Raw genomic sequence first — 18273 nt, 5'->3', positions numbered from 1 at the left:
CATACTATAGCATGTCGTCTGAAATATGATCAAAAAGTCATACTATAACATGTCGTCTAAAATATGATAAAAAAGTCAAACTATAGCATGTCGTCTAAAATATGATAAAAAAAGTCATACTATAGCATGTCGTCCAAAATATGCTAAAAAAGTCATACTATAGCATGTCGTCCAAAATATGATAAAAAAGTCATACTATAGCATGTCGTCTAAAATATGATCAAAAAGTCAAACTATAGCATGTCGTCTAAAACATGATCAAAAAGTCAAACTATAGCATGTCGTCTAAAACATGATCAAAAAGTCATACTATAGCATGTCGTCCAAAATATGCTAAAAAAGTCATAATATAGCATGTCGTCTAAAATATGATCAAAAAGTCATACTATAGCATGTCGTCCAAAATATGATCAAAAAGTCAAACTATAGCATGTCGTCTAAAATATGATAAAAAAGTCATACTATAGCATGTCGTCTAAAATATGCTAAAAAAGTCATACTATAGCATGTCGTCTAAAATATGATCAAAAAGTCATACTATAGCATGTCGTCTAAAATATGATAAAAAAGTCATACTATAGCATGTCGTCTAAAATATGATCAAAAAGTCATACTATAGCATGTCGTCTAAAATATGCTAAAAAAGTCATACTATAGCGTGTCGTCTAAAATATGATCAAAAAGTCATACTATAGCATGTCGTCTAAAATATGATAAAAAAGTCATACTATAGCATGTCGTCTAAAATATGATCAAAAAGTCATACTATAGCATGTCGTCTAAAATATGCTAAAAAAGTCATAATATAGCATGTCGTCTAAAATATGCTAAAAAAGTCATAATATAGCATGTCGTCTAAAATATGCTAAAAAAGTCATACTATAGCATGTCGTCTAAAATATGCTAAAAAAGTCATAATATAGCATGTCGTCTAAAATATGCTAAAAAAGTCATACTATAGCATGTCGTCTAAAATATGCTAAAAAAGTCATACTGTAGCATGTCGTCTAAAATATGCTAAAAAAGTCATACTATAGCATGTCGTCTAAAATATGCTAAAAAAGTCATACTATAGCATGTCGTCTAAAATATGCTAAAAAAGTCATAATATAGCATGTCGTCTAAAATATGCTAAAAAAGTCATACTATAGCATGTCGTCTAAAATATGCTAAAAAAGTCATACTATAGCATGTCGTCTAAAATATGCTAAAAAAGTCATACTATAGCATGTCGTCTAAAATATGCTAAAAAAGTCATACTATAGCATGTCGTCTAAAATATGATCAAAAAGTCATACTGTAGCATGTCGTCTAAAATATGATCAAAAAGTCATACTGTAGCATGTCGTCTAAAATATGATAAAAAAGTCATACTATAGCATGTCGTCTAAAATATGATCAAAAAGTCATACTATAGCATGTCGTCTAAAATATGCTAAAAAAGTCATACTATAGCATGTCGTCTAAAATATGCTAAAAAAGTCATACTGTAGCATGTCGTCTAAAATATGCTAAAAAAGTCATACTATAGCATGTCGTCTAAAATATGATAAAAAAGTCAAACTATAGCATGTCGTCTAAAATATGATCAAAAAGTCATACTGTAGCATGTCGTCTAAAATATGATCAAAAAGTCATACTATAGCATGTCGTCTAAAATATGATCAAAAAGTCATACTATAGCATGTCGTCTAAAATATGCTAAAAAAGTCATACTGTAGCATGTCGTCTAAAATATGCTAAAAAAGTCATACTATAGCATGTCGTCTAAAATATGATAAAAAAGTCAAACTATAGCATGTCGTCCAAAATATGATAAAAAAGTCAAACTATAGCATGTCGTCTAAAATATGCTAAAAAAGTCATACTATAGCATGTCGTCTAAAATATGATCAAAAAGTCAAACTATAGCATGTCGTCCAAAATATGCTAAAAAAGTCATAATATAGCATGTCGTCTAAAACATGATCAAAAAGTCATACTATAGCATGTCCAAAATATGATAAAAAAGTCATACTATAGCATGTCGTCTAAAACATGATCAAAAAGTCATACTATAGCATGTCGTCCAAAATATGCTAAAAAAGTCATAATATAGCATGTCGTCTAAAATATGATCAAAAAGTCAAACTATAGCATGTCGTCTAAAATATGATCAAAAAGTCATACTATAGCGTGTCGTCTAAAATATGCTAAAAAAGTCATAATATAGCATGTCGTCTAAAATATGCTAAAAAAGTCATACTGTAGCATGTCGTCCAAAATATGATAAAAAAGTCATACTATAGCATGTCGTCTAAAATATGATCAAAAAGTCAAACTATAGCATGTCGTCTAAAACATGATCAAAAAGTCATACTATAGCATGTCGTCCAAAATATGCTAAAAAAGTCATAATATAGCATGTCGTCTAAAATATGATCAAAAAGTCATACTATAGCATGTCGTCTAAAATATGATCAAAAAGTCATAATATAGCATGTCGTCTAAAATATGCTAAAAAAGTCATAATATAGCATGTCGTCCAAAATATGATAAAAAAGTCATACTATAGCATGTCGTCTAAAATATGATCAAAAAGTCAAACTATAGCATGTCGTCTAAAACATGATCAAAAAGTCATACTATAGCATGTCGTCTAAAATATGATAAAAAAAGTCATACTATAGCATGTCGTCCAAAATATGCTAAAAAAGTCATACTATAGCATGTCGTCCAAAATATGATAAAAAAGTCATACTATAGCATGTCGTCTAAAATATGATAAAAAAAGTCATACTATAGCGTGTCGTCTAAAATATGCTAAAAAAGTCATAATATAGCATGTCGTCTAAAATATGCTAAAAAAGTCATACTGTAGCATGTCGTCCAAAATATGATAAAAAAGTCATACTATAGCATGTCGTCTAAAATATGATCAAAAAGTCAAACTATAGCATGTCGTCTAAAACATGATCAAAAAGTCATACTATAGCATGTCGTCCAAAATATGCTAAAAAAGTCATAATATAGCATGTCGTCCAAAATATGATAAAAAAGTCATAATATAGCATGTCGTCCAAAATATGATAAAAAAGTCATACTATAGCATGTCGTCTAAAATATGATCAAAAAGTCAAACTATAGCATGTCGTCTAAAACATGATCAAAAAGTCATACTATAGCATGTCGTCTAAAATATGATAAAAAAGTCATACTATAGCATGTCGTCTAAAATATGATCAAAAAGTCATACTATAGCATGTCGTCTAAAATATGATAAAAAAGTCATACTATAGCATGTCGTCTAAAATATGACCAAAAAGTCATACTATAGCATGTCGTCTAAAATATGACCAAAAAGTCATACTATAGCATGTCGTCCAAAATATGCTAAAAAAGTCATAATATAGCATGTCGTCCAAAATATGATAAAAAAGTCATAATATAGCATGTCGTCCAAAATATGATAAAAAAGTCATACTATAGCATGTCGTCTAAAATATGCTAAAAAAGTCATACTGTAGCATGTCGTCTAAAATATGCTAAAAAAGTCATAATATAGCATGTCATCTAAAATATGCTAAAAAAGTCATAATATAGCATGTCATCTAAAATATGATCAAAAAGTCATACTATAGCATGTCCAAAATATGTTAAAAAAGTCATAATATAGCATGTCGTCTAAAATATGCTAAAAAAGTCATACTATAGCATGTCGTCCAAAATATGCTAAAAAAGTCATACTATAGCATGTCGTCTAAAATATGATAAAAAAGTCATACTGTAGCATGTCGTCTAAAATATGATAAAAAAGTCATACTATAGCATGTCATCTAAAATATGCTAAAAAAGTCATAATATAGCATGTCGTCTAAAATATGCTAAAAAAGTCATACTATAGCATGTCGTCTAAAATATGCTAAAAAAGTCATACTATAGCATGTCATCTAAAATATGCTAAAAAAGTCATAATATAGCATGTCGTCTAAAATATGATCAAAAAGTCAAACTATAGCATGTCGTCTAAAACATGATCAAAAAGTCATACTATAGCATGTCGTCTAAAATATGATAAAAAAAGTCATACTATAGCATGTCGTCTAAAATATGCTAAAAAAGTCATACTATAGCATGTCGTCTAAAATATGCTAAAAAAGTCATACTATAGCATGTCGTCTAAAATATGATCAAAAAGTCATACTATAGCATGTCGTCCAAAATATGATCAAAAAGTCATACTATAGCATGTCGTCTAAAATATGATCAAAAAGTCATACTATAGCGTGTCGTCTAAAATATGATCAAAAAGTCATACTATAGCATGTCGTCTAAAATATGATAAAAAAGTCATACTATAGCATGTCGTCTAAAATATGCTAAAAAAGTCATACTATAGCATGTCGTCCAAAATATGATCAAAAAGTCAAACTATAGCATGTCGTCTAAAATATGATCAAAAAGTCATACTATAGCATGTCGTCTAAAATATGATCAAAAAGTCAAACTATAGCATGTCGTCTAAAATATGATCAAAAAGTCATACTATAGCGTGTCGTCTAAAATATGATCAAAAAGTCATACTATAGCATGTCGTCTAAAATATGACCAAAAAGTCATACTATAGCATGTCGTCTAAAATATGATCAAAAAGTCATACTATAGCATGTCGTCTAAAATATGATAAAAAAGTCATACTATAGCATGTCGTCTAAAATATGATCAAAAAGTCATGCTATAGCATGTCGTCTAAAATATGATAAAAAAGTCATACTATAGCATGTCGTCTAAAATATGCTAAAAAAGTCATACTATAGCATGTCGTCTAAAATATGATAAAAAAGTCATACTATAGCATGTCGTCTAAAATATGATCAAAAAGTCATACTATAGCATGTCGTCTAAAATATGATCAAAAAGTCATAATATAGCATGTCGTCTAAAATATGATCAAAAAGTCATACTATAGCATGTCGTCTAAAATATGATCAAAAAGTCATACTATAGCATGTCGTCTAAAATATGCTAAAAAAGTCATACTATAGCATGTCGTCCAAAATATGATCAAAAAGTCAAACTATAGCATGTCGTCTAAAATATGATCAAAAAGTCAAACTATAGCATGTCGTCTAAAATATGATCAAAAAGTCATACTATAGCATGTCGTCTAAAATATGATAAAAAAGTCATACTATAGCATGTCGTCTAAAATATGATCAAAAAGTCATACTATAGCATGTCGTCTAAAATATGATCAAAAAGTCATACTATAGCATGTCGTCTAAAATATGATAAAAAAGTCATACTATAGCATGTCGTCTAAAATATGCTAAAAAAGTCATACTATAGCATGTCGTCTAAAATATGATCAAAAAGTCATACTATAGCATGTCGTCTAAAATATGATAAAAAAAGTCATACTATAGCATGTCGTCTAAAATATGCTAAAAAAGTCATACTATAGCATGTCGTCTAAAATATGATCAAAAAGTCATAATATAGCATGTCGTCTAAAATATGATCAAAAAGTCATACTATAGCATGTCGTCTAAAATATGATCAAAAAGTCATACTATAGCATGTCGTCTAAAATATGCTAAAAAAGTCATACTATAGCATGTCGTCCAAAATATGATCAAAAAGTCAAACTATAGCATGTCGTCTAAAATATGATCAAAAAGTCAAACTATAGCATGTCGTCTAAAATATGATCAAAAAGTCATACTATAGCGTGTCGTCTAAAATATGATCAAAAAGTCATACTATAGCATGTCGTCTAAAATATGATAAAAAAGTCATACTATAGCATGTCGTCTAAAATATGCTAAAAAAGTCATACTATAGCATGTCGTCTAAAATATGCTAAAAAAGTCATACTATAGCATGTCGTCTAAAATATGATCAAAAAGTCATACTATAGCGTGTCGTCTAAAATATGATCAAAAAGTCATACTATAGCATGTCGTCTAAAATATGATAAAAAAGTCATACTATAGCATGTCGTCTAAAATATGATAAAAAAGTCATACTATAGCATGTCATCTAAAATATGCTAAAAAAGTCATACTATAGCATGTCGTCTAAAATATGCTAAAAAAGTCATACTGTAGCATGTCGTCTAAAATATGCTAAAAAAGTCATACTGTAGCATGTCGTCTAAAATATGATCAAAAAGTCATACTATAGCATGTCGTCTAAAATATGATCAAAAAGTCATACTATAGCATGTCGTCCAAAATATGATCAAAAAGTCATACTATAGCATGTCGTCTAAAATATGATCAAAAAGTCATACTATAGCATGTCGTCTAAAATATGATCAAAAAGTCATACTATAGCATGTCGTCTAAAATATGATCAAAAAGTCAAACTATAGCATGTCGTCTAAAATATGATCAAAAAGTCATACTATAGCGTGTCGTCTAAAATATGATCAAAAAGTCATACTATAGCATGTCGTCTAAAATATGCTAAAAAAAGTCATACTATAGCATGTCGTCTAAAATATGCTAAAAAAGTCATACTATAGCATGTCGTCTAAAATATGCTAAAAAAGTCATACTATAGCATGTCGTCTAAAATATGATCAAAAAGTCATACTATAGCGTGTCGTCTAAAATATGATCAAAAAGTCATACTATAGCATGTCGTCTAAAATATGCTAAAAAAGTCATACTATAGCATGTCGTCTAAAATATGCTAAAAAAGTCATAATATAGCATGTCGTCTAAAATATGATAAAAAAAGTCATACTATAGCATGTCGTCTAAAATATGCTAAAAAAGTCATACTATAGCATGTCGTCCAAAATATGATCAAAAAGTCATACTATAGCATGTCGTCTAAAATATGCTAAAAAAGTCATACTATAGCATGTCGTCTAAAATATGCTAAAAAAGTCATACTATAGCATGTCGTCCAAAATATGATCAAAAAGTCATACTATAGCATGTCGTCTAAAATATGCTAAAAAAGTCATACTATAGCATGTCGTCCAAAATATGATCAAAAAGTCATACTATAGCATGTCGTCTAAAATATGCTAAAAAAGTCATACGATAGCATGTCGTCTAAAATATGCTAAAAAAGTCATACTATAGCATGTCGTCTAAAATATGCTAAAAAAGTCATACTGTAGCATGTCGTCTAAAATATGCTAAAAAAGTCATACTATAGCATGTCGTCTAAAATATGCTAAAAAAGTCATACTATAGCATGTCGTCTAAAATATGATCAAAAAGTCATACTATAGCATGTCGTCTAAAATATGCTAAAAAAGTCAAACTATAGCATGTCGTCTAAAATATGATCATAAAGTCATACTATAGCATGTCGTCTAAAATATGCTAAAAAAGTCATACTATAGCATGTCGTCTAAAATATGATAAAAAAGTCATACTATAGCATGTCGTCTAAAATATGATCATAAAGTCATACTATAGCATGTCGTCTAAAATATGATAAAAAAGTCATACTATAGCATGTCGTCTAAAATATGATAAAAAAGTCATACTATAGCATGTCGTCTAAAATATGCTAAAAAAGTCATAATATAGCATGTCGTCTAAAATATGCTAAAAAAGTCATACTATAGCATGTCGTCTAAAATATGCTAAAAAAGTCATACTGTAGCATGTCGTCTAAAATATGCTAAAAAAGTCATACTATAGCATGTCATCTAAAATATGCTAAAAAAGTCATAATATAGCATGTCGTCTAAAATATGCTAAAAAAGTCATACTATAGCATGTCGTCTAAAATATGCTAAAAAAGTCATACTGTAGCATGTCGTCTAAAATATGCTAAAAAAGTCATACTATAGCATGTCGTCTAAAATATGCTAAAAAAGTCATAATATAGCATGTCGTCTAAAATATGCTAAAAAAGTCATAATATAGCATGTCGTCTAAAATATGCTAAAAAAGTCATACTGTAGCATGTCGTCTAAAATATGCTAAAAAAGTCATACTATAGCATGTCGTCTAAAATATGCTAAAAAAGTCATACTATAGCATGTCGTCTAAAATATGATCAAAAAGTCATACTATAGCATGTCGTCTAAAATATGCTAAAAAAGTCATACTATAGCATGTCGTCTAAAATATGCTAAAAAAGTCATACTGTAGCATGTCGTCTAAAATATGCTAAAAAAGTCATACTATAGCATGTCATCTAAAATATGCTAAAAAAGTCATAATATAGCATGTCGTCTAAAATATGCTAAAAAAGTCATACTATAGCATGTCGTCTAAAATATGATCAAAAAGTCATACTGTAGCATGTCGTCTAAAATATGATTAAAAAGTCATACTGTAGCATGTCGTCTAAAATATGATAAAAAAGTCATACTATAGCATGTCGTCTAAAATATGATCAAAAAGTCATACTGTAGCATGTCGTCTAAAATATGCTAAAAAAGTCATACTGTAGCATGTCGTCTAAAATATGCTAAAAAAGTCATACTGTAGCATGTCGTCTAAAATATGATAAAAAAGTCATACTATAGCATGTCGTCTAAAATATGATCAAAAAGTCATACTGTAGCATGTCGTCTAAAATATGCTAAAAAAGTCATACTGTAGCATGTCGTCTAAAATATGCTAAAAAAGTCATACTGTAGCATGTCGTCTAAAATATGATAAAAAAGTCATACTATAGCATGTCGTCTAAAATATGATCAAAAAGTCATACTATAGCATGTCGTCTAAAATATGATAAAAAAGTCATACTGTAGCATGTCGTCTAAAATATGATCAAAAAGTCATACTATAGCATGTTGTCTAAAATATGATAAAAAAGTCATACTGTAGCATGTCGTCTAAAATATGATAAAAAAGTCATACTGTAGCATGTCGTCTAAAATATGATAAAAAAGTCATACTATAGCATGTCGTCTAAAATATGATCAAAAAGTCATACTGTAGCATGTCGTCTAAAATATGATAAAAAAGTCATACTATAGCATGTCGTCTAAAATATGATCAAAAAGTCATACTATAGCATGTCGTCTAAAATATGATCAAAAAGTCATACTGTAGCATGTCGTCTAAAATATGCTAAAAAAGTCATACTATAGCATGTCGTCTAAAATATGCTAAAAAAGTCATACTGTAGCATGTCGTCTAAAATATGATAAAAAAGTCATACTGTAGCATGTCGTCTAAAATATGATAAAAAAGTCATACTGTAGCATGTCGTCTAAAATATGATAAAAAAGTCATACTATAGCATGTCGTCTAAAATATGATCAAAAAGTCATACTATAGCATGTCGTCTAAAATATGATCAAAAAGTCATACTATAACATGTCGTCTAAAATATGATCAAAAAGTCATACTGTAGCATGTCGTCTAAAATATGATAAAAAAGTCATACTATAGCATGTCGTCTAAAATATGCTAAAAAAGTCATACTGTAGCATGTCGTCTAAAATATGATAAAAAAGTCATACTGTAGCATGTCGTCTAAAATATGATAAAAAAGTCATACTGTAGCATGTCGTCTAAAATATGATAAAAAAGTCATACTATAGCATGTCGTCTAAAATATGATCAAAAAGTCATACTGTAGCATGTCGTCTAAAATATGATAAAAAAGTCATACTATAGCATGTCGTCTAAAATATGATCAAAAAGTCATACTATAACATGTCGTCTAAAATATGATCAAAAAGTCATACTGTAGCATGTCGTCTAAAATATGATCAAAAAGTCATACTATAGCATGTCGTCTAAAATATGCTAAAAAAGTCATACTGTAGCATGTCGTCTAAAATATGATAAAAAAGTCATACTATAGCATGTCGTCTAAAATATGCTAAAAAAGTCATACTGTAGCATGTCGTCTAAAATATGATCAAAAAGTCATACTATAGCATGTCGTCTAAATTATGATCAAAAAGTCATACTATAGCATGTCGTCTAAAATATGATCAAAAAGTCATACTATAGCATGTCGTCTAAAATATGATAAAAAAAAAGTCATACTATAGCATGTCGTCTAAAACATGATCAAAAAGTCACACTGTAGTGTGTCGTTTAAAATATGATTAAAAAAGTCATACTATAGCATGTCGTCTAAAATATGATAAAAAAGTCATACTGTAGCATGTCGTCTGAAATATGATAAAAAAAAAGTCATACTATAGCATGTCGTCTAAAATATGGTCAATATATTAATATTATATAATTATATTTTGATGTATTGTTACATATGCGGTTATCCTCTTTTTTAAAATTCTGTCTGTATTAGTCAAATAAAGTATTTATAAATAAAGTATTGTTGTCTGTTGCTTTCTGCAGGGCTCTCAGCCTATTTGCGGTCAAAGCGGCAGTAAAAGAGGCCATTCAGCTGCAGAAGGATTTCCCCGACGTTGTTGCAGGATTTGACATGGTACGTGGTTCCCAGTGTCTGGAGGTTGTTCTCCACATTTTAAAGACACTTAGGACTAATATGTAGGTGCAATTTAAAGTCACCAATTAACCTGTGATTGATTGATAACCTTTCCCAGGGTGTACCCCACCCCTTGCCAAACCTAAAAGTTATAAGCAGGTATAACTAATGGATGAGCTAAAAAAAATATGGTCTGCAGGTTGGCAGGGAGAACAGTGGGAGGACTCTTTGGTACTTCAGAGATGCGCTTTCCTTGCCGGCTGAACTGGGTGTCACGTTGCCATACTTCTTTCACGCAGGGGAGACAGGTGGGTGACTGAAAAGCTTGAAATACATGATTACAACGGATCACTTTTCGAAAGTTCACATCGTCTTTGCTTATGTTTGCAGATGATGAAGGCACCGATGTAGATCAAAATATTCTTGATGCCCTACTGTTCAACACAACGCGCATTGGGCACGGCTATGCTTTGGCACACCATCCACTTGCCAAAGAGCTTTCCAGGAAAAGAAACGTGGCTGTGGAGTTGTGTCCAGTCTCAAACCAGGTTCGATGACCTATTGTAATTGGGACAGTAGAAAAGAAAAGTACATACCTGTCTTTACATGTGTTCGTTTGACCTCCGATCTGCAGGTGCTGAAGCTGGTATCAGATCTCAGGAACCACCCTGCAGCTGTGCTGATGTCTGAGGGCCACCCGATGGTGATTAGCTCTGATGACCCATCTCTGTTTGGCACCACAGGTCTCTCCTTCGACTTTTATCAGGCCTTTGTGGGCATCGGAGGGCTGAAAGCAAACCTCGGCACTCTGAAAGAACTGGCTGTGAACTCCATTAGGTCAGCATCAGTTGATTTTAATTCCGTCAAGGTATAAACGCTATTAAACTTGGATGTTTTTGTCCATGTTTAAACACGTAGAATGAAGCTTTTCTACGTTATTGCAACCTTTTTAAACAGTATTGCAATGCCATGAATTCGTTCTCATTAAATGTTTCTTCTCATTGCAGGTACAGCTCGCTGCCAGCCCATCTAAAGGATACAGGCCATGTCATGTGGCAGAGCAAATGGGACGCCTTCATCTCTGACAATTCATAACAGCAAAACCACAAATAGTTTTGTTTAACTTGATGGATTTTTGTAATATCACCAAACATCTATGGGCAATTAGAAGCTTTTATTTAAACAAATGACCAGACATTGTTTCCTTGGAGCTTATGTGGCTTTTCTAAAGGGAAGGCCAAAAAGAGTTTAACATTCCGTATTGAATTTCGACACATGGTCTCGTCTAAGGAGGTACAGCATCTTAAAACTCTATGTTTCTGCAATATTTGTATTTTCCTGACACAAGCACAAAAAAATATATACAATAAAGTCATTCAGTTAGACTTTAGTTTAATACAACAGTCTACACAGTCACCCACAGCCAATCTATTGTTGTTATAACACAAAACTGTCGTTAGCAAAGGACATTTCTATATTCAAAACCATAAAACAAAGTTATGACTCATTGGCAAAGTGACATTTGTCAAAAATGTGCAATCTAAAAATAACGAATGAAGTAAAAATAAAAAAAGATCTCTTTATCTCGATGATCCAGTTCACAACTCTGCCGGTGCACCGTGTGACTCTTGTTAATCCACGTCTTTCAAGAGGTGCAGTTCTGCACTCATGTCCTCACAGACCTGCCCACCAGACTTTCAGTGGTCTTTGATGAGATGTTGTATCTCCCAGCTCTGACCACTGCACTGCTGGACAAGAAGTTGGAAAAGGCCATCTACATCTCTCACAACTTCCAGACATCTCTTTGTTTCTCGATTCTGGATAGGTCCTGCCTGAGAATAAAACACAAGTTAATTTTCTATCTTTTTTTTCCCTCCAGACAGACCTTTTACATTTATATATATTTTTTTTTAAATGAAATATCTACCTGCTTAAAATCCCATAGCATGGGGAACTTCTTCTGCTTGGCCATTTCGCACTTGTAAATTTTTGGGTAGACTCCAGTGCCGGGATCCACCACACAGCGGTTGCTTTCGTACTTGTGAAACTTGATTTCACCGATGTGGAGTTGGCCGTCAGCACGATAATAACATTGCTGCACCACAGAACAAGAATTACGCACAAACAAAGAAAATCACAGTCTGGTAGCAAGCAATGAACCTCTGCACAAACCTGAGATGAGTAGCGGTGGCACGAGTACATGATGGGTGTGTTCAAAGTTTCTGAGCCTTGATCAAGACAGAGATCCATCTTAATATTGTTTATCAGCTGCAAACAGAAGCAGAATAAATACAAGAAAACATTTTAATCCACTTGCTACTCTAAGATATCCTATGATTAACTTCTATGAGAGTCTTCAAAGAGAATCAATTTGAAAGTAAAAAATTGGATTCAATATATTTAATTAAACTTAAAACTTTTCCAAATTTGATAGTAACAGTTGCAGATTCATTCTCCCACATACAGTCAGATATAATATTGTTTTACAATTGTTTTACTTACAGCTCCATGCCCGAGCAGGTTATCCAGGGGGTCCAGCATGGGGTAAACATTATCTAGATACCACTGAAAGGGCTTACAATTTAGACTCTCTCTTAGCTTCTTCCTCTCTGACACATCCCCAAAGTCTATCCCGTGATTCTGTCAGAAAAATAAGGCCACAAAGATTTTGGGAAAAGTCAGAGCAACTCAAGTGTTTGTGCAATCTCCAGAGCACTCACTGATAAAACCAAGTCAGGGTATCTGGATGAAAAAAGTTGTAACTCAAGTGACTAATGACCTCCTACCTCTCGGGAAATGTTCCAGGCTATGTTGACATTGTATTTATATTCATCCAGCCACACCGCCGCCACCCTCAGTGCATTACGCTTCATCATGCCTGTCAGGTCTGGGAGGTAGGGCTTCCATGCTCGTTCAATGTGAGCAATTTTAGAGCAAGGTATAACTTCTATGCTGCCACCACACAGCCACACCTGCCAAAACACAACAGACATATATTCAAAAAGCAGATCTGAAAGGGCACGTGACTCACTCACTATTTACAATATGAAAAAATTAACTCTGAACGAGGACACATGCTGTACTGAGCACAGTCTTTTCGGACAGGACGTCCAAAGCAACATGCACTCAAAGGTATATTGCCAAATTCTACATTCTTTAGCATATCCCAGCATGCATTTCCCAAAGGGTAATCAAACATCCTGAATATATCAGCAGCAAGAACAGTTACACTTTGGCATTTGAGATCATCCAACTTGTTTGTGTTTTTAATTATTAAAAAACAAAACAAAAAAAAACAATCACAAAAACGAAATAAACTCAACTTAAGCTCAGAGCCTTTGGCCATGCAAGCTTCTCTGTGAGGCTGGACTTGGACACTGTGGCTTCTTTGAGACAATGACAATACTAGCACGCTGATGCAAAGCAGGTGTTGTTCACTATGATCACCATTTTAGTTTAATGTGTTAGCATGGGAATATCATTAGTTTTGAAGGTTAATAAAACAAAGTGTTACACAAATTAAGGTTTTGACCTGATGATGGTGTGGAGACCATTAACATCTGTAAAATGTAATGGCAACCATGACACGGTTGGTGAAAAACTGGTAGAGCAATAGACTGATTGACGCAGCATTCCCTAAGGCTATGCTGCTAGTGTAGCTAAAAACTGCAGCGTACTTGATAAAGTATCTTCAGTCCAAGTTTAAGAAGTCAGACTTAATGTTTGATTTATTTGGGTGATTGTTAAACAACTTGAGAATCCTACCCGGATGCTGAGCTCCACATTTTCACCTCCATATATTTTCATTCCACCATCAAGGCTTCCAATTTCTCCAAAGAACTTGCGATCAGCTACAAGTATCCCCATGATGGAGGGGCTCCTGGGGACAAAGGAAACAACACCGCATACCAAATGGGAAGTAAATGTGTGTTGTGAATGTCACAACAATGTTTAAAAAAAAAAAAAAAAAAAAAATTTAATTAAAACATTTGAAAATTAAACAATAGACAGTATCTTATTGTTCCATCAATAGTTTTCAATATTTGTAGCTTAAATCGGTCTTTTCCAGTGTGTTCAGTACCAAAAACAAAATTCTATTTCTTTGTAAATGTAAACTATTTTCATGGCGTATGTTTATAGAATTGTTTGACATTTTGGAAATTAAGCTGTTTCTAATTTTTCTAGGGAGTTAGATAAGATCAATACTACACTCACTGAGCTCTCGAGAAGCAGAGCATATTTCCCAAATTGTCAAACTATTCCTTGAAGGGTAAAAGTGTGTTTTGTTGTGATTTGGGTGACTCTTACTTGCCAGGCAGTGATTCATCCTTCAAGGCGTACCACTCAGGGCTAAAGCTTTCGTACAGGCACCACAGAGCCCAGTCAAAGCCGTGGGCTGCAGATGTGTAGGAAGTCACTGTCAAGTCATCAAAACCGATTTTGTCAAAAACTGGTGACAATATCACGGTGCGGTCCTCTTTAATCCGAGCTAACAACGGCTCTGCCCTGGACACAGATGAACAGAAACAAAAAGAAGTGACAAAATGTTTATCACTGCAGCAAAAAACAACTAAAGTGAGCTGTGATGACTCAGATCACTCAACATTTAAACCAACCATTGTACATGGACTTCGATGTGAGCATCCAAAATAGCCACCACGTCCCCTACAGCCGTCTTCCATCCCGACAGTCTAGCCTGGGTGAGGCCGAGCTGCTCAGAGTGCCGCACTTTCTTCACCAGGCCTGGACGCTCCTTGTTGATGAAGGTGATGTATTCGTCCATTTTCTCCATTAAATCCTCTGCAGAGAAGAAAGATGAACTGTTTTACTAATCTGAACTGTGTACTCAGTCTAGTTATACCGCCACAGTAGGAACCAGGTGGCCACATGCATCAAGCACCCAACCAATATCTCACTGATGAATCACAAAATAACCAAATTTAAAGGATTCACATAAAATGCACAAATTCTACTTAACGAAATATCAAACTGTTCCTTTAAAAGGGCAAACAAACCCTATGATATTTATTCTTTTAACCGGATTATTTCTCGGCATATATTTACATTAAATTTACACATTTCACTCCGTGTAATATTACATTTCAGCTCCAACCCAGATTAAAGCAAACAAGCCATTCCTGTTGGGGCCACATTGCTGCAAGTCAATTTGTTTAATGGTACTTGCCAATAGAAACTCATTGTATATTCCTACAATTGTTCAGTAAAATATCACAAAGGCAACAAACTGCAGCATCACTGTCGTATTTATCTATTGGAACACATCGTTTCTTGAATGGAAAACTTGAAAAAAGGACCTACATAAAGAAGCAGTGCTCCTGTCACTCTTTTTTATATCTTGTCAACAAAAATAATCTCTAAAGAAGCTTATCAAAGTGAAGTCTGTGAACTATCAAGAATCATAGGACAGTTGTTTCTGCTTCCATTTTTTTAATGCAGTGAGCTCCACAACTTGATGCAAATGTCTCGAAACATAAATTTGTCACTGGATGCAAAAGAGAAAATATATGTTGTCATTTTCCATCACCTCATACATCTAAAAGGTACCACAGCCTGACGGGAGATAATCTGTGGAGGCAGGTCTACATACTGTTGCTGCTGTGATCGTCCACCAGTATGATGTCCTGCAGCAGCCGAGCCGGTGTTTTGTCGATGACGCTGCGGACGGCCCTTTTGATGACGGAAAGCGCTTCATCCAGGTAGATTAACACAACACTGAGGGTGAGCAGATCCTCTGGATACCTTTTCTCAGTACACCTGTGAGCAAAAATATAGCACGCGTAAAAACATCGTATTCATGCCAAAATGACAATGAAATTGTTGATTTTACACTCACTGAACGGAGTAAAATAGAAATTATTTTGTGTACCAAAAATATCCGTCTGTTTTGTTGTCAAATATAAAAGTTTCTAAATAATATTGCCCCAAAATTAATTCACATAATACAGATTATCCATGTAAAAGAATACAAATTGATGCATTTTAAATGGAGGTCTAGGACCGCATAAAAAGTAAAAACATTTGTGTATGATGTGGGTTTCACACCGAACAGATATCACAAGCAGTTCGTTGTGACATCACCTGAACCAGGTGTGATTTTTAGCAGCAGTTCCTGCAGGAGCAGGAAGTTTCATTCACCTGGGGGGGCCTGGTGTCTGGGATCTCTCTGTTGAGGGGCAGCCTGTCACTGAGGAAGGCGTTGTAGCCGTATCTCCGAAATAACCTCTCCGCCTCCCTCTGATCCTCCTCTGACAGATGATCCCCCCACTTTCTGAACAGAGCAGAGTCCGGGTGCACTTTCCTCACCACCATCTTCTCCTTCTGCACCTCTGCTCCCGTCTCGGCCACCGGCTCCCTCCTTTCCTTTTTCATCAAACTGACTGTGGACAAAAGAGACCAGATAGTGTTTGTTTTAACCTCCTCATTGGTCTGCTCTCTGTAAAAAGAGGGACGGACGGCTGACAGATGACCCTCCCTGAGTCGTAAAGATACAGAAGATCCCGTTTGTTTAAACTTTAATTATTACGATGATTAATTAACAGATGCTGAAATTTTCCAGTCAAGAGGCCAAAAATATTTAACTTTCTTGCCTCGCTTATCTTTGTGTTTTGGATTGTTGGTCACATAATAACCTGAAATCTAAAGATGCCACAGTGGTCTCTGGGAAATTATAATTTTCTTCTAAATTTACACATTTTATTGAGGCAAGCTGAGTATGTAAGAAAATCACCAGAATAATTGCTAATAAAATAATTTTTAGGGGCAGATATTCCATATAACCAGTTTTTCTAAATTGATTTTCATGTGAAGCAGATCAATTAAATGTTTAAATGTGTTCCAAAAAACAGTCTGTATGTCTAAAAGAAACAAATTTATATATTTTGAACTGCAGACCATCAAATCAGACTGTATTTACTAAATTCTAAATGTAGACTTTATGCAGAAGTAGCTGACTTTAACTCACGCAGCCTGTTGATGTCTGCTTCTATCTTGTCCATCCTCACGGTGTTGTTGTGGTGGGCCTTCTGGAGCCTCTTCGAATGGGTGTGCACCTCCCTCTTAATGGAGCCGAGTTGCAACAAGGCCAAAGCCACGACGAAGGCCGCAAGTGACCCTTTAAACCAGCGGGATCTCATCCTGCTGCTGGTGATGCGGGTTGTTCTGTCTCAAACTGAAAGAGAACGTTTTACTTTCTGGTCTATTTCAGGTGAACTCTATCTTAGTGAATCTATTCTCTGGCTCCACACCTGTATTTACATACCGTTATAATTGACGTGAAATGTAGGATGTTTGTTTTTCACTCTGATGTTCGGCTCCGCGATGCCAGATATCAGGAGCCAATACAAACAAATGAGTTGTTCATAAAGTTAATTATTGAGAATTTATTGCTACGTGAGCACATATTTCTGTATATGATCAACAAATATTTGAAAATGTTCATATAAACTGAACACAGAACAGCAAAGAAACAGATACTAAAAGTCTAAAGTTCACTGTTTCCATTTTTTGTATTACCATATGTTTATACAGTTTAAATATGTTATACATTAAATTATGTTTTCATTTTTATAAACATTAAGAGAAGAATTTATTTGCATGCTTTAATTCACTTTTACTCTTAATGTAACTAAGTACCTTCACTGACAGTTCTTTCTTCTCATATCACTTTATATTCTTACTCCACATTTCAGAGGTAAATATTGTCATTTTTACTTTAGTGAGTTTTAGTTCCTAAATAATTTTGTTTTATAAAAAAATTAAAAACAGACCTTTTAAAACATTATGCCTTGTTAAAGATTAATCCACCTAAATGTATTAACAAATATATATGAAGTATTTGTATGTACAAATAGAGCTGTACAAAAATAAACTTCTACATTTTAT

At 33.4% G+C, this 18273-nt stretch overlaps 2 protein-coding genes across 2 annotated transcripts in view; one reads left to right on the top strand and one right to left on the bottom strand.

The window, feature by feature from the left end:
* Window positions 1–11713, top strand: part of ada2b (adenosine deaminase 2b) — a 46045-nt gene extending 34332 nt beyond the window's left edge. The window contains exons 5-9 of the mRNA XM_069164901.1: window positions 10281–10371; window positions 10571–10679; window positions 10762–10919; window positions 11006–11208; window positions 11379–11713. Of these exons, the coding sequence (XP_069021002.1) occupies window positions 10281–10371; window positions 10571–10679; window positions 10762–10919; window positions 11006–11208; window positions 11379–11466 (649 nt within the window). The 3' untranslated portion in view covers window positions 11467–11713. The remainder of the gene's footprint in view (window positions 1–10280; window positions 10372–10570; window positions 10680–10761; window positions 10920–11005; window positions 11209–11378) is intronic.
* A 173-nt stretch (window positions 11714–11886) lies between these two features.
* On the bottom strand, window positions 11887–17525 carry LOC138207567 (probable polypeptide N-acetylgalactosaminyltransferase 8). The gene is made up of 11 exons (XM_069164880.1): window positions 17354–17525; window positions 16532–16769; window positions 15980–16149; window positions 14988–15171; window positions 14680–14877; window positions 14137–14251; window positions 13158–13343; window positions 12874–13011; window positions 12544–12639; window positions 12299–12466; window positions 11887–12203 (listed from the first exon to the last, which is right to left on the bottom strand). The coding sequence occupies exons 1-11, from the start codon at window positions 17523–17525 to the stop codon at window positions 12069–12071; spliced, it is 1800 nt and encodes a 599-aa protein (XP_069020981.1). The 3' UTR covers window positions 11887–12068.
* Window positions 17526–18273: the final 748 nt, after the last annotated feature.

This window comes from Embiotoca jacksoni, unplaced genomic scaffold, assembly GCF_022577435.1.
Source record: "Embiotoca jacksoni isolate LCO1_2020_lvr unplaced genomic scaffold, fEmbJac1.0.p SCAF_32, whole genome shotgun sequence".
In the NCBI taxonomy this organism is placed as follows: domain Eukaryota; kingdom Metazoa; phylum Chordata; class Actinopteri; family Embiotocidae; genus Embiotoca; species Embiotoca jacksoni.
Note: the sequence above shows the minus strand (reverse complement) of the source record. Positions and strands in the feature narration are given on the sequence as shown.